Source organism: Mugil cephalus, chromosome 17 (assembly GCF_022458985.1).
Source record: "Mugil cephalus isolate CIBA_MC_2020 chromosome 17, CIBA_Mcephalus_1.1, whole genome shotgun sequence".
NCBI lineage: Eukaryota > Metazoa > Chordata > Actinopteri > Mugiliformes > Mugilidae > Mugil > Mugil cephalus.
In genome coordinates, this window is record NC_061786.1 from 12,936,603 (window position 1) to 12,955,951 (window position 19,349).

At 42.6% G+C, this 19,349-nt stretch overlaps 2 protein-coding genes across 14 annotated transcripts; one reads left to right on the forward strand and one right to left on the reverse strand.

Annotated features, from left to right (window-relative positions):
• Positions 1 to 221: 221 nt before the first annotated feature.
• Positions 222 to 5,399, reverse strand: mtfr1l (mitochondrial fission regulator 1-like). 10 transcript variants are annotated; one of them, XM_047611344.1, is made up of 8 exons: positions 5,174 to 5,323; positions 4,321 to 4,485; positions 4,133 to 4,240; positions 3,917 to 4,026; positions 3,364 to 3,575; positions 2,138 to 2,525; positions 1,888 to 2,048; positions 222 to 1,738 (listed from the first exon to the last, which is right to left on the reverse strand). In XM_047611344.1, the coding sequence occupies exons 2-7, from the start codon at positions 4,333 to 4,335 to the stop codon at positions 1,931 to 1,933; spliced, it is 951 nt and encodes a 316-aa protein (XP_047467300.1). In that variant the 5' UTR covers positions 4,336 to 4,485; positions 5,174 to 5,323; the 3' UTR covers positions 222 to 1,738; positions 1,888 to 1,930. The 10 variants fall into 10 exon arrangements, with proteins under 10 accessions (XP_047467300.1, XP_047467304.1, XP_047467299.1 ...); XM_047611348.1 differs by having other exon boundaries at positions 222 to 2,048; positions 4,133 to 4,219; positions 4,321 to 4,399; positions 5,255 to 5,399; XM_047611343.1 differs by having other exon boundaries at positions 222 to 2,048; positions 4,321 to 4,399; positions 5,255 to 5,399.
• Positions 5,400 to 6,988: 1,589 nt separating this feature from the next.
• Positions 6,989 to 19,264, forward strand: si:ch211-15d5.11 (nuclear receptor coactivator 7). Of its 4 annotated transcripts, none has more exons than XM_047610931.1 (16): positions 6,989 to 7,102; positions 7,872 to 8,084; positions 9,244 to 9,434; positions 9,898 to 9,974; positions 11,670 to 11,807; positions 12,251 to 12,400; positions 14,203 to 14,334; positions 14,415 to 14,599; positions 14,683 to 15,065; positions 15,146 to 15,305; positions 16,381 to 16,576; positions 16,749 to 16,865; positions 17,863 to 18,015; positions 18,126 to 18,221; positions 18,827 to 18,900; positions 19,020 to 19,264. In XM_047610931.1, exons 2-16 carry the CDS (start codon positions 7,990 to 7,992, stop codon positions 19,153 to 19,155), a joined length of 2,283 nt encoding a protein of 760 aa, XP_047466887.1. In that variant the 5' UTR covers positions 6,989 to 7,102; positions 7,872 to 7,989; the 3' UTR covers positions 19,156 to 19,264. The 4 variants fall into 4 exon arrangements, with proteins under 4 accessions (XP_047466887.1, XP_047466886.1, XP_047466888.1 ...); XM_047610930.1 differs by lacking the exon at positions 6,989 to 7,102 and adding an exon at positions 7,196 to 7,336; XM_047610932.1 differs by lacking the exon at positions 6,989 to 7,102 and adding an exon at positions 7,196 to 7,336 and having other exon boundaries at positions 12,254 to 12,400.
• Positions 19,265 to 19,349: the final 85 nt, after the last annotated feature.

Sequence of the window (19,349 nt, forward strand, 5' to 3'; positions counted from 1 at the left end):
TTGAATATGTTTTATAGTTTTTTGGTCTCTCACTCCCTTTTTTTTTTTTTTAATCCAGCTTCTGTTTTTGAACTATCTTTCCTGGCCTCGGTAACACCTAAATTTCCCTTGTGAATAAAGTTCCATCCTATTAAATAACAAACCAAGCACGTCGTCCGTTTTGTTCACCTGCACTGCCCTCGTGTGGTGACATTATTCACTGCGTGGTAATCACACACCGGTTCAAAACATCAGCACGTTCTTTATTTACAAGTCCTTACATGACAGAACAAACAGAAGAAACAAAACGTTACATGTGATGGTGAGCTCAATGCTACACAGAGGTACAAAGATGACTCTCAAACTAGAGCAAAACAAAGGTGGTAAATTTCCCCTCTACTTGTCTTTAGTAATAGCGAGGCAACTGGTAGTGTATGTGTTCGCCATCCTTGCATATAGTATTTGTCTTGGCTAACTAGGCTGCACTCTATTGCTTTGACAGAAGAGGAAAAGAATTTGTGAGTTCCGACAAGACATAGCACACTTTAACTTGACTGCAGTGGCACAGGTAAGGACACGTTCTTGTTCAATTCAAACAGCTGAGCAGCATCTTTTCTCACAGCAAAACTACACTAAAGGACTCCCAGTCGTTTGAGCATAAATGTGATGGTGAATATCGAAGAAGTAACACGAGGGGCTTATTTGTAACAAATGTTTGGGTATAGTTGTGGATGCACAGTCAAGAGAAACAGAGGGCAGGCAATGAGAAAACAAACCCATGGCACATAATGTAGGAATAAAATTAGGCGTTTGAACAGGCAACAGATCTGCGGTAAGGCGTCAACGAGAATATTCATGGTTATAATCCAAACTCTTTTACCCATGCTACTTCAATACTCCGCATACACATAGCTCAGTTGTATCACCCCAAAGAAAAATCACATTTTTAGTCAAAAAACAAAACAAAAAGAAAGTTGTACAGGTGGTTTCCAGGCAGCACATTCTACATCACACGGGGAGATATGTAAATAAACAGACCTGTACAAGCTTGTCGTTACAGCGTCAAACAACAGTAGGCGAACATTTCACTCTAATGTTCTTTGATTTTACACACCACGCACCTACTTCACTCTTCAAACTTTTATCATAAATGTATTCACACTCCTCTCGGTTTGGTTTCTTAAAGTCAGAGTCCCACGCTTCTATCAGTCTGTTAATCTTAATGAAAGGGTCAGGCGTAAGGTGTGCGTGGGAGCGAGCGACATAAAGTAGACGATGATGTGCACACATTTGCAAACTAATTGCAAATCGACTGCAAACTGCAAAGATGCAAAGTCATTGCTCTCACTCACGCGGTGAAAAGCTACAGTACATCTCTGCATGTACACAAGAGCGGTTTTTCTCTGTACATGAAATATTTTCAAGTATGTTAGAGGACTTCTTCACATGACTGAAAAAAAAAACTTATTTGCATCTGTGAGAAAAAAAGGAAAAAGAAAAACTCACGTAGGACTCCTGAAATCAAAATTAATAAACGGTTCTTAAAGGGACACTTTACACAAGTCCTCCTCTCTGAGCCTGATGAAAAGCCACCCCAGACACGTGACTGTTCATCATAAGAATCAAGTCAACCAAGTCCCTGTCGAGTCCCTTAAATAAACATAAATTAACTGAATGAAAATACGTCTTCTTGTTCTATTGCCTTGGGTCTGAGGAGCAAAGTTGTGGGTCCATGGATACATATTCCACAGGTAAAGGCCTAAAAATAATGAGGAAGAGAGAGAAAAAAAAAAAAAAACTAAGCAAAAACATTCTGCCACTGAAAACGATAACCTACCACTTGCCATCAAGGGTTCATTATAAAAAAAGCTATAAAAGAAACTTCTGAGCTGCCCTCTCCTGACTTACATGGAGCAGCAGGATCGGGTATCGACGATTAACGTGTGAGAGGCTACTTCCTTTTCAAGGTCGCGCCATCTTCTTCCTTCAGGACAAACTTTTTCCTCAGAGCTTCTGAAATCAGAGTGGCCGAGTCCTCCTCTCTGAGGGACGTGCAGCCTCTATTGTACCTGTGACACACCAAAAACACACAACCTGAGACTTAAAGACCAAAACAAGCTGTGAACTTTGCAGCTTTTTATATACCAACGTCTCTTACCTGTCTTTGCTCATCTTCATGCGGTTCATGTCTTTCAGGATGTCCATAACATCTGCAAAACTAGTGGACTTTGACAGGGACACTGTATCCTCCTCTGCCTCCCGGAAGTCCATGCTGGGCCTGTCCAGATCAAAGGTGGCCGACGCCGTCATGGAAACAGGCGGCAGAGGGTCGGGGACCAGCTCTGAAACCACAGAGACTACGTCTTTTTCATCCTCCTCTTCCTCTTCCTCCTCCTCCTCCTCCTCCTCTTCCGTGACATCGCTGATGACGAAGGAAGCGGCGGCCGAGGCGGCCGGCTGGTAGGGCGCCGTCTCGAAAGGCGCCATGGAGAAACTCATGCTGGTATCATCCGGGGAGAGCAGATCAGGGGTGAGGGGGTTGGAGCCTTAAGGGAAAAGGAAGGAGCAGATTAATTGAGTTAATCTCTGCAGCAGCTGGTGTTTAGGGAAGTTTGTCTATCTCAGCATTGTTCCAGACAGAGTGAACAACTCGACATCTCTAATTCCGGTCTAGATGTTATGAAAAAAACTACTTTCTGCGCTCAATCTGCATATATTTAAGAACTTGTCGAGACACTCAAGTGAATAGTAAACAATCAATATAATGTGGCACATAGTAAATAGGCCGAAGTTTTGCAGATAGGTCAGGTTGTTTATTTTTAGCTTTCTATGGAATGTCTCACATTGGATTTCAGTGGCATTTCATAGTTTGTCATTTTTTAAATACAGATTAAAAAAAACATTCTGAAATGAGTTATTCTTGTTTGATTTCTATTAGAAACCAGGTCATTTTTTTTTTTACAGACTTTTTACAGCCACTATAACTTGCTTGTGTCTGACAGCTGCGGATACTTTTACACGCCTTTAAGATCATATCACAAACTCATTATTTCAGTTTGAATAGTGATACTTTCTCATTGTTTTTTTTTCTTTCCTTTTTTTTTTTTGAATTGTTCAAAGGTTGGCGCCCAACTGCCACGAAACCAGAACTTATCTTTAGTCGCTGACCTACTAACTGCTGCCAAGAAGACTTAATACCAAAGAGCTTTTAGGGAATCAGGACAGCTAACATGGCAATGGAAGAATCAGACTCACACACACATGAAGACAATAACAAACATAAATCTAATTTATGAGGCTCGGTCTTCAGAATCAATAAACAAAGTATAAATTTCCCTCTGTTGCCACAGTGTTCCTGGGAACGTCTCTGGTTGGGTTACATACCAGAATCGTTTGCAACAATCTTGGCGATCTGCGCGCGTAGTTTGCTGAGCTCATCCTGCAGGGCTGTGGTCCGGTTCAGTGCTGTCACCCCGGGCTTCCTTAGCCCCTCCATACGTTTGCCCTCACGGCGGAAGTTGGGCACAGACGAGTTTCTGTGCAGCACCAGGAGAGGCGTGGGCCGCCACTCGTGTTTTAGGGGACGCGAATCACTCCTGAAAAGAAAAAAAAAATAATGATGAACAGCAGCTTAAAATCTTAAATGCCATTGAGTCTGTCTTTCACTGTGCTGCACAGTCTTTGATATACTTTTTACTGATTGCCAAGAAAAAGCTTATTCAAGTATAAACTCTGACAAATCTATACTGTGAAATACTACAGAAATCCACAAAGAGCTCAAACAACAAAAATAGCAACAAAAATGTGATACTTTACCGCTACACAGCAATCCTTTCAGCTAAACATGTGCACCTAATAAGTTAGAGTCTGACTTAATGCAATGATGACTTGGCAGTGCTCCATAACCTTCACGTTTGTCTCTCAGGCTTTGACGTACCTCACTCTGGCATATGTCTCCTCTTCATCTGCAACAATCCAGGCTATGTCTGCCAAGGTAGGAACCATAGGACCATCCATCGGCCGGAGAGGAGGCAGGCCCGGTAGCTCCTAACCCACAAAGTTAACACCAGTTAATGCTGTACAGAGCAGCCCGGTATCAATAATGTGAATAAAATTACTAGATAGAAGGACTACGACAGGATAATGTGTGTACCTGGAAGCATGCTCTTTGTGGAGGTTTGAGTGGAAGAGTAGAACCAATTCTTCTCACGACGCTGCGAGTGGATCCATGAGGCTTATTCTGCCAGATTGGTATAACGTCCTGCAAAACATTAGAAAAAAAAGGCTATTGGACTCTCCACAAAATGCACCAGTCCTTCCTGCAGAACACTTTCTACTTGCCGTTTCTGTTTCCATGGTGACGGTGGATCAGTCGCATTCGTTGGGAAGGGGGCACACCAAAGCTTGGTGCTAGCAGCGTCTGAAGATGGAGCGGTTCAGTAAACAGATGCCATGTCAGTGCCACTGCCAATTCTTGGAATATAAATCAGTGATTAGTTAGAGCATCTGTCGAAAGAAACAAGCAGGAGGAGAACTTAAAGCCACTGCCACTTCAACGTCTCACAAACAGTTAGTCAAATGAGTAAAAAATTATAAGTTGAACTTGAAAACAGACCATGTCGCTGGTTTTAGTAATTTGCAAAGTAAGATGCATACTGGAGCTGTGCTTGGATCATTAGAAGTGATAGTTTGTATTATTCAGTTTGTATTATTCAGTAAGAACAGAGCTTAAAGGCCTACAAACAATCTATAATATAGCTATCCTTCACTGTAACATTTGAATTTCCCCAACGGGGATCAATAAAGTATCATATTCTCTTATCGTAGCTTACTTAGCTAGCCCACACTTTAATAAAAAAAGTATCATAAAAAGATTGCCGAGTCAGCTGGCGTTGTTACAATTTAATCATCTCATCTGGGGACATAAAAATCAACCTTTGACAAAACTCAAATAGAAATCATGCTAAAAATGGTTAGATAATCACACCCCCTGTATATGTTACGTATAACGCTGCGTGGTGCTTTAATCGGCGTTACTGTGAATAAAAGAGGATAATAAATGCTTGTTTAAACAAGCTTTAGTGCCGTGTATTGTGTCTACCCTTGCTGAGTTTACCGTTAGCCGGTAGCTAACTTAGCAACGGGTAGCAAACACACAGACAGCACCGAAAAGTAACCCCGCTTTGACCCTCACCTACATACACGACCGACGCTTATCGGTATTGCTTCGCCTATTGTCAGAAGATTCGTTAAACGATGCAAGAGTGAAACCTACGATGTATTAACGCTGAATCATGCAAAGCTATATCATTACAGCTTCCAGGTATCGTAGCTTCTCCTCTTCGTCTTTGAGTGTTGTCGTTACTTAGGCCGGAAACCTGTGCCTCCCTGTCCTGCGATCTGATTGGCTGCAGCCTTGTGAGCTTCCTGCGATCTGATTGGCTGCAGCCTGTGACTTGGACCGGTCCAACAGCTCCTCCGTTAGGTGGAGATGCGGCGGTGACAGTCGATAAATCCGATTATATTTGAGGTCCATATGAGTGGTTGGTGATGTTGTCCAGGAGACTTTTTGTACTCGTCGGCTTCCCCCTTTGTGTTTTAACAGGGTGGGCACAACATTAGAAACACCTCCCAAAATAATCCAGTCCAATTGAACACTATGGCGTCATGTCCTCGGCAGAATGTGATCATGAAGCAGGGTACACACTAGACACCATAAGCATGAACTTGGTGGCTTGAGGAAACTGAGACCTCCATCTGCAGCCACCGTGCTTCGACAGCCAGATGTTGGATTTGGTTAAAAAAGGATACGATGACTGATGTTCAATGATGTGTCAATGTTATGACTGAAGGATCTGGACCCCACAGTGGTCATGCATGCAGCCAGGAGGGATGGTGAGGCTGATGGATGGATGGATGAATGATAATGATCTGAGAGTTAGACTGAGTGTGTTGACATGGAGAAGTTCAGTCAGTTATGAAGGAGTGAAGCTGTGGAGGGCTTTGAATGTTAGGAGGAGGATTTTATATGATGGGTTTAGGGAGTCAGTGAAGCTGCTGGAGAACAGGGTTTATGTGATGTGACAGTGATGAAAAACGAAAATAAATGGGGGTAGAAGTGTAGGTGGCATGTTAGCATTGGTCTGTGGATAAAGTCAGATATCTATAATCTGATTTCAGTTTTTATTTGAAACCAGACAATGTTATCCGAACAGGAGACAGCATTATGAGGACATGCCCTCGACAGAATGGGCTGCTCGATCCAAATATCGATAATATCGATACCTGAGGGTATGCTATCAACCGATACCAATGTAGTGATATCGATACTCAAATTCTAATTTCTTGTGCGAATGAAGGGATAATTTTGTACACTTTGTTTATTGTAAAATGTATTTTGCACTCTATGTTTTATATAAACATATTTATACATATTTCTGTTTGTATAAAATATATTTTTATTATTTATTATAAAATAAATATTCTCTTATTTATTATTAAAACAGAAAGAAGTGTGATGAAGAGAGAGTTTTATAATTGCATTGTAGCCTGAAAAATCATTTTATTTCACGTGTACCTGCATTTGTTCTCAAGTGATAATTTTGTGTTGTTTCTGGACATTTGTTTTCTATTTTTATTTATTATTATTATTATTTTATTTTCAACGCACTCATAAACTTTGCCCAAATTCTGTACTGAATTTTACCCGATTAATAATCCAAAAGGCATATCACAAAAACACTTAAAGGACTGATTCCTTCAATTGTTTAAAAAAAAAAAATAAATAAATAAAAATAAAGTATCGCTATCGGCGATACTGGCCTTGTATTTACTTGGTATCGGAGCGATACCAAATCTAGCGGTATCGCACACCACGACTATACTGTATGACCAGAGCAGAGAGGAGACATTTGGTTCAAAACACAAGATGTACCACACGCACCTACTTCCGCCTTCGCTGCGGTCGCCCTCTGGCGGGGGAGGAACTATCTCGAATCTCTGAGCACAGGGCGGAGCGACAGTATTGAACTTGTTAGTGTTGTCTGCAGTGATATCATAACACTGCAATATGAAGACGCGTTCATGTGACCGCCACCCGTCTCCATCCCTGGCCAATACACAGGTCAGTAAAGATACTACTCACTTCAACCTGCTGCTCCTGTAAATCCATCCTCTCTGTTACATCTGCTGCGGATGTAATTATTATTTTTTTCCCCCCCAACTCTCTCGATCATTCTTTGATGTCGCATCAAATGGTTACTTCCTCAACGATGACACCGGCACCCGCATCATTTACAGGAAGCGAATTGTTGTCTTTTCTTTACCTTATGACCGAGTAATTCCAGAAGCTGCTCAGGTATGCAGGGCAACGCTAAGCTAACACTGCTAATTCAGACGTGATAGACAAATCACCACCCAGAAGGATGTGAGCCTCGGAATACAGAATGAGTGGCAGGAATCAGTCTTTTGCAGGATGTAGCCTGATGCATTCGTTTCTCATAATAAGAAAATAGTTTATCTTATGTATAAATGCAACTGAGAATGCTCGGAAAAAGCATCTAATCAATTGTTAGACAAAATATTACAGGCCTATTTAATATCATTGCACATATGAGAGACGTTAAGCTATGTGCAAGTGCAAAACAGATCTAATTTGTCCCACTTGGTCTGCAACCTTTTGCTGCAAGCCCATATTGATTTTAAGTGCACTCTTACGCTCATTACATGGTTCGATTTTATTGAATTGGAAATCCGGCTCCATTATCCTGCTGAGTGTATGAGTTTCTTACGGGGTCATGTTCCTGCAGGAGCTCTCCCTCCCCGTGTCTGATGGATGTTGGTAAAACCAGCCTGCGTTTTTTTTTTTTTGTGTGACTTGCCTCGTCTTGTAGGTGCTGTAACTGGGGCAGAAGGTAGGCATGGGGAATAAAAGGAGGAGGAAGGATGCCAGCTGAGCCCCCGATTCCCTTGCATCTGCCACAGCTGCCAGCGTCCGACTAAAGGAAAAAGATGGCTCAGTCTGTGAGGAGACCTGAGCTTTCAGGATCCATGGAGCCCAAGAGAGACAAGACCAGGACCAGCTACTTCGGCAACGTCAAGTCCAGGTTAGGCCTCTAAATGTGTGGATTAGCTAAAGAGAAAGCGGACATGTGACGACTTTGGCTTGCATGTGTTCCACAGATTTAAACATGCAACAATTCAGTCTTTCACGAGGACGTGATTTTAGATTAGGACACGTGCACGTCTGTTGTAGAGGTAAGAAGGCACATTTCCATCAGCTGGACCCCCCCCACCCCCCTCCCCATCAGGGAAGGACTCCATCACAGAGCATCATGTGGGTGAAAGCTGAAACAGCTTGCCAGGAACTGTGGCACTCTCTCTAGTCATTGCACAGACAACTCCTACTCCTCTATAAATAACTGACCATGAAATGCTGCTCCACTCTGTTATTCACACTTCAAATACTCTAAACAACAAAATCTTTTCAAATTCCTGTGAGGGAAACTCGGCCATAAAGACAAAGACTGTATTTCTATGTTACTTGATCGCAGCATGCAGCTAAGTAGTCTTTAAGGTCAATGCCGATTTTATGTAGCTGATAAGATTAGTTAGTTGACCCTTTGTTGGCCCTCTGATCTACTGCCCCCCCACCAGAGGGCTCCATACCCTCCATCAGGTTATGTCTTCCTATATTACTGTCCTTTGCTAGATTAGATAAACAAGAGAAACATGGGGGTCTGTTCCCATCTGAAAAAAATGAAAACCTCTCATAATAGAGTGTAATGTTAGAAAAAATACTATTTGAATACTTGGTTATTCCCTCTATCTCCTAACTTAGCAACAGTAACACAGGAAAGCAAGACTTGGGAAAAGTGGTAGCCCTCTGTTTGGTGGCCCAGCTTTTAAAATGTGCACACGTGTGGAATTTCTCTTAATTAATGCGACATTAAATCAAACAGCTCTATTCATAATTGCGCTTGTCGTTCAGAAATTTGAACCTGTTTTCCCTCAAGCCGACTAGCAGCGAATGTGTCAGCAAGAGATAAATCTGGTGGCTGCTTTACAGACAGTCAATATAGGTTTAAACCTCACGTTGCTGTCCCCGTGTGATTTTAGCAAACTCGCAACTCCCAATGAGCAAATATACTTTGTCAATAAACAGCAAGCAATCTGATTTCTGTTCCCCTTTTTTTTTATTAATAGCTACTGATTCACAGTCATCACGTCAACAGTGATAACATAACGGTCTTATTCATCTCGCAGGTTGGGATCCAAGCTGCCCGCCGGCGTCTCTCAGCCTCCGCAGTTTGCGAAGCCTCCTTGGGAGACGCAGCCGCAGGCCCGAGCCGTGCAGGAGGCCGCCGCCGGCTGCCAGCGCCAGCCCGCCGTCGGCCGGCCTCTCAACCACATCCCCCACATTAGAAACCCCAAGCTGCGGCAGTACTACTTGCAAGGTACTCCTGCGGCGTTGGGCCGCGGACAGGGTGTAGACTGTCTGCAAAATCCAAAAGGCGTTGAATAAAGGCAGCTGGAGAACTTGTAGTATTTCTTGAAGATGTTTCGCCACTCATATGAGTAGCTTCTTCAGTTCTGAGAAACTAGTGGGAAGTTGAGGTTTAAATGGGAAAACTCATCACACCCACCAGAAACTTGCTCGACCAGAAACTGGTCAGTCCACTACGTCCTGGATGACTGTGAACCTTCACAGGCAAAAGCCAAATGTCTTGAATTTACATTTACATTTTATGGCACGAGCAGGCAAATTCCAGCCTTTGCATTAAGTTATTCTCGTCTCTGGGCCGACATTTGAGTGGGTGTGGCTTGCAGTAGTAGGTCCTACTTCCTCATACCTGCTGCATTCTGGGTGTTATGTAATAAGGCCTGATGGAAGTTTTCTTTTTGTTTTTTTCCTCGCAGGGACTTCCTGGGATCTGAATAGTGCTGTGACAAAGCAGCATGTGTGTGAGCCATCACATGACAGCGCAAGTGGCAAGGTGAGTCACATGGTTTCGTCTTCACAGGTTTAATTTTGCTTCTCGCGGGCCACAGCTGTGGAAACAGGTAAGAGAACACTAAATTAATTGCTGCTTTTATGGGACGTCTGATCGGGTGCGCTGTGGCCGGTAATTAGTTTCACAATTTATGGCTCCTGAAACGGTTTTGATAAAAGAGCGTCCAAGGTTCAGAGGCGTCAGAGCTGCCTTGGCTGTTCTCTGACGCTATGGGAAAACCAAGTCTGTTTCAGAGCCTCCTCAACAAATACAGCCGGAGGAATGGGTTCTTAGGCGTTCATTCTAAGGTATTTGTCAGCTGGGGTTTTGAGCTTGTCATTATGAGTTGAGAAAAAAAAGAAAGTGTTGATTTTTCTGTCAAAATCTTGCCGCTTTCATCCTTCTAGAAAGGGCGTTAATAGCTAGAACTGTTACTGTATTTAATACATGTTAATATCACACTCTATGCGTATGTTACATAGAGTGTGATGTGATTGATTGCACATCAGAGGGGAAGTAGGACAGTGTTTTATTGTGTGTTTTTTTTTCAATATTTTGAGGGTTGACTAAACACCCATCAGAGTTGAACCTAAAAAGAGCGATGAGCACGTAATGATACTATATGGAGGACGCGATCGTGGTTTATGCCACTGAAACCACACTTGCGAAGACTTCCTAAGAAACATTTGCTTGCTGACGCCTACACAAAAGCGCACTGATTTTCCGCGGTCAAATAATCTGTCAGCTGCGAGTTATCTAATTTAGGTCAACAGATCCATCTGTCAGCGGGTGACAGTTGTGATGTTTGACTCCCACAGGTTTGACTTGATCCGCTTACTCGCAAACAATCATATCATTTGGTAAGTTTCCCATAAAAGTCGATCTATTATGCGAATGAAAAACTGATTCAAAGGTCACACGGTGCTTCATGACTATTAGACTGATGTTGCATTTAGTCTCCTTTGCTACAGAGGGCATGCATTGACGTCACTGCTGCCGGGGGACACACCCCCCTGAGTGGCAAAAAACATGGTGAAATGTATCAGTAAATACAGCGAGACCCGGGAAAATGTGGATTATCAGATCAAATTAAGGGCAGTTGAACTTGACAATGATCCATGCGAACTAGTGTGGATTTGGAAAAGTGGATTAGCCTCAGTTTCAGTTGGTTTTAGTTCATTTCAGTTATGGTAAATGTAGCTAAATAAAAGATGCTAATGCTAGCGGAGCTCTACTGAGAAGTAACATTAGCCGTATAATACTTTAATACGTTAAAAGAATGACGAGAGGTGATCACAAATATTGAGTTCATTATTATTTACTGTTGGAACTGAAATAGTTACAGTTTAACTACACTAAAACATTGACAAACTTATCTGACAGCCCTCCAGAACGTAACATAAGAAGTAACTTAAGGTATGACTTCATCAAAAAAAATAAAAAATACGGCATAAATTAATATTACCTAACACAAAATGAGAACCGCAACACCAGGTTTACAATTTAGTTGCTATTAAAGTCTATGATTCAAACTAATGCTGCTAATCTGTCACTTTTTGCCACTTGGTGGCCGTAACCATGGTGACTTCGTTTCCCGTGACGTCACATGCCTACCCTTTGAAAAGTATGACTTGATCACATTTAATCTTCTACTGGAAAAGTCCATTCAGGGATGTTCTTGTTCTTCGTTCCACGCAGGGTCTCCCGGGGGACACGGTGTTCAGCGTCTCATCTAAGTTCAGCGGTACCGCCGCGTCCTCGGGAGGAGACGGGAAAATGGGTCCCTCCCAAGCGTCCGCACAACTGTCCTCACCTGCCACCCTCGTCCCCAGAGAGGTAAGAGTCAACTGTAAGCACACGTGAGCTCCTGACATGTGACATGTGACATTTGGTGTGTGTATGTTATGAGTGTCAAAGCATGGAAATAAATACGCCCGTGCAGCTGTTGATTTGAAATGCAAAACAGGACCTTCCCTCTTTCTGCCTTATGATGGCAATTATTCAGCTCCAGACAGGAAGTGTGCAATCTAAAATCTATCCCCGTGAGCACATTTCATAATAATATTCTCTTTAGCTGCTGTCACTTTAATGTCGCAGCACTTGTTCCAAGCTCACAAGCCCTCATTTGGAGCACGGATATGACCACAAACAAACAGAAGAGGTGGTGGTAGCGCTGGTGGTGAGGGGGATACAGCCCTGTAGAAAGAGGAAGTCAGTGGGTTACACAGTATCTCCGTGTCAGTGTCACGGCTATTCTTATCATGGCTTCCACTCTGAAGCAGCTGGTCGTTCCGAAGGGGAAAAACACCGGTCAATGGTCGTCTCACCCAGAGCTGGCTAAGGACAAGCCGGAGGCCGAGGCAGATCTGGATACACTCGCCGCTCAGCCGCCGTGTCCCTCACCAGAGGCAGAATATGACAAACTACTGGTGAGCACAAACTGTACTGTACTGCTGGTTGTTAAATGTGGAAAGCTTATTAACTAAAGTAGAAAGCAGCGGTGAAACTAACAATGTACAGATTTGAGTAGTAGTAGTTACTTTTCAAATTAAAAAAATATATATATATACTGTACATATATGTAATGGGACTAATTCCAAAAATATTCTGTACGTGTGTCAAGGTTGGGAGAAGTGATTTACCCCTTTTTTTTGCTTCTGATGCTGGCATAATGTCAGAGGAAGACAAGGATTTATTGTATGTCATCTCATCACTGTGGAATATTTTGTGCAGAGCTGTTTCCAAGTTTTCCAAGTTAAGGTCACCTTCATGTTTAAATGTAAAAATAGTTCAAAATTTAGTCAAATCAGAAGGTGACGAACGGTCTCCTCTTTAAACTTTCCCGTTGTGTAAAATGTGAAACCAAAGAATGAGGTGCAATCGGGAGGTTACACAAAATGCAACCCGATCCACATCTATGCGCATTTGTAATTTTCACAAAACCCATGGAAAATCTTTTGTCAGATCTACAAACTGTTTTATGTAAGACACTACAATAGTTTTACCTTCCTTTGCTTGGTATTTGTTCATGGGTTGAACGCTGCTGTATTTATGTGTCTATTCAATTCTTGTGAATGTGATATCATCGATGGACTTTGTTCAACTATAAAGAGTTGGACTCAGTGATGAAGTGATTACGCTCTTACCTGAGCAGTTATGTCATTTCATATCAAAAAGACAAAAGGTCAATTTCACTGTGATGTAATAATGTTCTACAAAAGCTTTTTCCTAGATATTATGAAGGAATGCAACATGGTGCATTGTTTTAATATTAGGCCATCTTGATTACTCATTAAAATAATAAATGAATAATGTTTTAAAATTAATTAAGGAGTTAATCCTAATGTGAGTATTGTATAGTTATTCTGCCATGTCAGTCATGAAGCCAGTAATAAATCACTCACATTTCTTTTATATAATATTATATAACAAGTACTTCAACATCGATTTCTCGTGATACTTAATACTTCAGTTTCATGGCCGTACTTTTATTTGTAATGGAGTATTTTGAAATTCTAATATTGGTATTACAATAAAGGGCCTGTTTCCGGGTTAAGAAAACGCAGAAGCCGCACTTGTGCATTTGAGCAGATGCTCGCGAGCCAATATAATAATAATTGAATGTACGAAGTCATAGCAGAAAAAGATAATCGGATTACATCAAAAACGGATCTTAATCACATTTCTCGCTGCTCATCTTAATGGGATCTGCGTGTGTTTTCTTTCCGGTTATTAGGCACATTTTAGCTGTGGTGGAGTAAAATTAGGCTTTTCTAATGAATAGACCGCGTTACCGTGGAAACGAGCAACAAAACAAGACAGTGTCATGAAGCAGGCTGAATGTAGGAAGACAGAAACATGATGACCCTGTGCTGTGCATGTTCAGAAATGACGTGGACACCGGGGGAGGCGGCAAACTCTGACGAATAACATCCTGTTTTTAGCTTTAATTTCAAGTCTTTTAGAAAATAATTACATTTTGTTCTTGTTTTAGTAGCTAAATTCGTAAACTGTAGTCCTGCCTTGGATATAAGATCTCCAAAATCTCCAATTTAACTTCAAAAAACTCCAAGTAGTTTCCACTTTATTCCATAAAAATCGGCACGTAATAATATGTTAGAAACTAGAACTAGTAGCGTTTTATGATACATTTGCTCAAGAAAATATTATTGTTGTTTATTAAAAGCCATATTTTGCTGACTTTAATTAACATTTATGGTGATGCTGACAGGATGTGGAGGCGGTGCCGATGCCCGACGGGCAGCTGTGCTTACTGGCTTTGCCCCCGGAGTGCTGTCAGGGCGAGGGACCGGAGGCCATGCCGTACCTCAAACTGTTCTGCCGCTATATCACCGACCGCAAGGTGAGAATGAAGAAACGCCGGTCCCATCTCAGTTTTTCGCAGACATATGTAAGCTAATGTTTTCCATGTCTCTTTGTCAGGGTGTGGTTTCAGGTATCCTATTGGTGACTTGCAATAAAATCTTCTTTGACCCGTGTAAGACGCATCCCCTGGTAACGGAACACGGCTGGGAGGAATACCTTCTGTCTTGCTCTGTTGACAACCTGGCATCTGTCTCCTTCTTCTCGGACATCTCGCACGTTCACTTCAACACCTCCCAGCAGAGGTCAGCAGTGAGTCGCAGTCCCTAAACACACAACACACACTGAGTACATTAAATACCAATGTGGCTGTTTGTTATTATTTCAGGAGAAAAGGAAAGAAACTTTTCCAGAAATTGAAAACCGCCACAGGCCGAGCAGGCAGCCTCCCAAACCACAAGGGGGAGTCGGCCCCAGCTCTGGTGCCTGTTTCTCCAGCAGACTTATCCAGTCTGGCTCTGAGCCTGACCAAGGCGGCTTCTGAAGACGAGGAGGCGGCGGAGAGCAGAGACATGGCGGAGGTTGAGCGGGAGCTGGACGGCGGCCCTCTGGAGGTGCTGTCGGATGCGTCCGTAGGCGGCCTGGGGGCGGCCGTCCTGAGCAGTGCTGCCACCTTTTGCTGCGTAGGTCAGGAGGCGGCGAGTCAGGTGAACACGGAGCTGCTGCACACCGATGGAGCGGAGAGGTCCTCTGCGAAGAGTCAGACTGCAGGTACCCATCTACCCATCATCATGTCTTATGAATGTGTTACTTTTCTTTTTCATTTTCTTCACTATACGTTTGTTTCCCAGCTCCTCAGAGGTTGTCAGCGGGCACTCTTGGGGGTTTGATGTTTGTGCGGCTGCGGGCTCAGCCGTCTGCAGGAAAGAAAAAGGGAGTTGGAGGTCTTCAGCTGGGGTCAGCCAAAACCTCGCCCAGAAGGGATGCCTGGCTCGCCCTGTCACAAGAAAGGTACAATTAATGAGATATGTTATCTTTTATCCCACATTTGTTACATTTGCAATTTAAATACGAGTAAATATTAAAAAGTGCAACAAATAGGAAATTAAATACAATACGCGTAACCATATATGTGTATATTGCACATGAGAACATGTAAATATAGGTTATTACACAAGATAATAAAGGAAAGATTGTTGTTTTAAAGGGACACTTCAACATTTTACTACTCACTACCTCACAACGTGAAGTATTTCTTGACCTTTAGGACTGAGGATGCGATAAACTCTAAAAATCACTTCACGTCCACCCAGTGAACAAGGTCAAACGAAATCATTCTGCCACTTACATTTGAATAATTACTATTTGACAGTGCTGAGAGGTGGCGTGTGCTGACTCCAGTCGAAATTTGAGCCACTTATGCTTGCGTATTATATAAATATGAATTTAGTGCTACTCTGGCTGTTTGCAGTCACCCATGTTGCAGATACAAGTTTGATGTCAGAGTAAGAGCTGACCAACAAAATATGTGTATTGTAGACAAATTATGTGTCTGTGAGCCAAAGTAATGAAATCTCATTTAATAAATGCACAGAGGGTGTATTTGTTGAATGACAGTAAAACAAGTCTAAGTTATAGTAGTTGACCTTTGATCAAGATCAATAATGCATCAGTAATGTAAATATATAGCACGATTAAAGTCCATGCTGGGGAATGACTGCTCCTTTAAAAACTCATCGATACTTGAATGCAGGTGCTCAGCTTATTGTGTTGTGTTTTATAGTGAGTTACTTATGCTCTGACTGAGGTAAATGATTTGAGTTTAAATACAACACCTTCGCACCTCTGGCTGTTACGCTTTAACTCGTGTGATGATTTTTGTGACTAAAAATCGGACGCTGAAGAGGTTCACCGAAGCATAAAAACTGGACGATCTGCCTCGGTAAAAGGAGAACGCATTATACAATGGCGATAGCTTCCAAGTCCGCTCGCGGTAGTGTCTCATTTCTCACCGTGTTGACGCAGCTGCCGCTGTTGTTTGCCTTTTCAACATTTCTGAGCGACTGCATTCTTCTCTTCACCGTAGCGCCGACGAGCTGTATGCCTACTTAAAACACTGTCGGCCTGACTTGTGTATACTTGAGGAAGGGGTGGATGAGGGGGAGGCAGACGGCGAGGAAGAGGAGTTTGTACTCATTGAGGACAAAGGGGAGGAGGAGGAGGAGGAGGAAGATGAAGAGGAGGTGTACCAGAGGCTGCACAGCTCAGGGGATGACTGGGAGGTGAGTAGCTTCATTCTGGTCTCACAGAGGAGCAAACAATAAGAGACAGAGGCCACTTTGACTTTATAGGGAAACAGGTGCTTTTTTTTATTATTATTTGTGAGTTGTTTGTTTTTCTCAGCCAGCAGCCGACAAACTGGTTTATGTCAACTTATCAATGTCTATCTGGCAGATGGTGCTGATGGAAGAGAGCAGGGATAAGCCGACCCTGGTCATTGACAGGGACCCCGAAGGGCTCGGTAATATTGTAGAGAGCAGCCAGATTTTGGAGGCCTCACATGTCAGAGAGGTGAGTAACACGTGGATAGTGTGGACATGAACACTTCTAAATAATCTGTGTGCTGTGAATCTGATTGCTTGTAAAATCAAGGAGGACATTCTCAGTGACTAGTGGCTAAACTAGAGACATACTTGAACTCCACTCATCCCCAACTTGTAGAAAAAGCAATTTTCTTGGAGGTCAGGCCTCAGATTTGGAGGTGCAGACTCCAAAAGATCCCAAGTGAATAGTCAGGTGAAGCCAGCATGATCACATCGTCTGCATAAAAGCAGAGATTCCCATACCTCGTCACTGTGTCTCTAGATCCTCGCCTCATGAGTGTTATAAACTGGAACAAATAGAACAAATGTGATTGGAAATTAGCTTCCCTAATTGGTGGGGAATTGGTGTGTGTGTTTAAGATGAACAAAGGTGTTTCTCTTGACTACAAAGTACCTTTTCATACACTCTTAGTTTTGATTAATGTTCAGGTGTAACATTTCTTAAAACCCACTAAATAAAACTAAATGTGTATTATGGAGAAAAAAAGGTTTTATTGAACAGTATATCTAAAAGATAACATTATTCCTTCATTTCAACATATGAGATAAATTGAAAGTGAAAATTCTTTTGAAAAGAGGATTTTTTAAATATTTGTAATAAAAATCAAGACTTTGCACTCAACAAGCAATAAAACGTTCAGCTCTATAAAGTGAAGAGTCCTGACGCTGGAGCTTTACGTCAGTGATTGTCAACCAACATTTTCTATAATCGTTATATTTGCATAACAAATCACATTCAACCTTCAATCAGCATCGTTATTGCGTAACATTGTAAATAGTGTTCATTGTATGTACATGGGTCATATATTAACACGCTGCCAGTTATTGCCTGTAAATATTTAACGACCAAATATAACATTAGAACTGGTTTGTGTGGTGCAACTTGTTAGTTTAGGAATAAATTCTGTTTAACTGCATACCACAGATTTATGTTTGTTTTCTTTTCTTTTAATTTCTCTTCCCAGCTCTGTAAGGAGCTTCCACCCAGGACGGTCGGCCACACGTGGCAGCTGGCTTACAGTACGTCTCGCCACGGCGCCAGCCTCAAATCCCTTTACAGGAAACTCGGTGTTACAGAGTCTCCTGTGCTTATTATCATAAAAGATGCTCTCGACGAGGTAAAAAACTAAACAAAAATAACAATCCATGCGTCAGCTCCAATACAGGTGATCTTTGTAGCTGCTGCATTTCCTTATTGTGCGTGTCTCCTTTGACTCCTCTTCATCAGATATTCGGGGCCTTCCTCTCTCATCCACTGAGGCCCAGCGAGACGTTCTACGGCACGGGGGAAACGTTCGTCTTCATGTTGCACCCTCGCTTCAAGGTGAGCAAGCTAACAGCCACGTTGAGCAGGATGCTGCTGCGTTATTAGTTCAGCCAGGAGCCAAACCTAAACTTGAAATTCAATAGACCTCTAAAGTGTGAAAGATGAGCAGCATGGGAAAAATGTCCACAACTTCAGTACATGCGATACTTCATGGAAGAAAGCACAATATGAGTTTGCGGAATGCATTCCCAGCAGGATGCAGCCTGACACAGACACACACACACACACAAAAATGTGTGTGTGTGACGGCACAAGGTGTTGAGCTGGCGTCCAAATTCACTAGATCTCAAAGTGATCAAGTATCTGTGGGATGATCCTATGAGCCCCCTCCCCTCAACCCATAGGACCCAAAGTCCCCCCACTAACAACATCCTGTCACCAGACACCAGAGGACACCCTCAGAAGGCCCATGTCCATTTACTGATGAGTCACAACTGTTTTGGAGGCACAAGGGAGACATACACAATATTAGGAAGGTGGTCATAATGTTATGCCTGATCGGTGTATAAGAAGTGTGTGTATTAAGGATGGCTGCATTCCACCTAGAGGAGGCAGTGCTTCTGTGCACGACTGGTTCACAGTTTTGTCTTGTTTCTCTGCAGTGTTTCAGATGGACTGGAGAGAACTCCTTTTTCATTAAAGGAGACTTGGACTCCTTTGCTGTTGGTGGGGGGAGGTAATATTTATAATTTGCATGATTAATACTTACGTGTTATGTTAAAATAATAATAAATTAAAAAAAACAAGTCCCTGTTCCCTTTTCTTAGCCACCGTCTCTTTCTGTCTCATCCACAGCGGTCACTTCGGCCTGTGGGTGGACGAGAACCTGTACCTGGGCCGCAGCAGCCCCTGCTACACTTTCAACAACTGCTGCCTCTCATCTACCGACGATTTCCGAATCATGGAGCTGGAGGTGTGGACGTTCAGCTGAGGAGACCGGAAGACCCTTCACCTCGACTCCCCCTGTCGCTGCGGATTGACTTTAATCAAAGACAGCATTTTACTGTGTCACTGAGGAAAAAAAAAGAAAAAAACAAAAACTGTTGCAGCCGCTCCTTCCATTTTGTGGTGAAAATCCATATAAAATATCAGCCACAAACTGCTGGATTCATCCGTGTGATTAAG

Excerpts from the sequence above, each read along its gene's own strand:
- mtfr1l (XM_047611343.1), bottom strand. Across the intron at positions 3,576-3,916 it reads GAGACATATGCCAGAGTGAG|GAGTGATTCGCGTCCCCTAA; the intron begins GTACGTCAAAGC and ends TTTTCTTTTCAG. Across the intron at positions 2,526-3,363 it reads GATTGTTGCAAACGATTCTG|GCTCCAACCCCCTCACCCCT; the intron begins GTATGTAACCCA and ends TTTTCCCTTAAG.
- si:ch211-15d5.11 (XM_047610931.1), top strand. The coding sequence starts at position 7,990 with ATGGCTCAGTCTGTGAGGAGACCTGAGCTTTCAGGATCCATGGAGCCC. Across the intron at positions 9,975-11,669 it reads ATGACAGCGCAAGTGGCAAG|GGTCTCCCGGGGGACACGGT; the intron begins GTGAGTCACATG and ends CGTTCCACGCAG. Across the intron at positions 16,866-17,862 it reads AGGCCTCACATGTCAGAGAG|CTCTGTAAGGAGCTTCCACC; the intron begins GTGAGTAACACG and ends TTCTCTTCCCAG.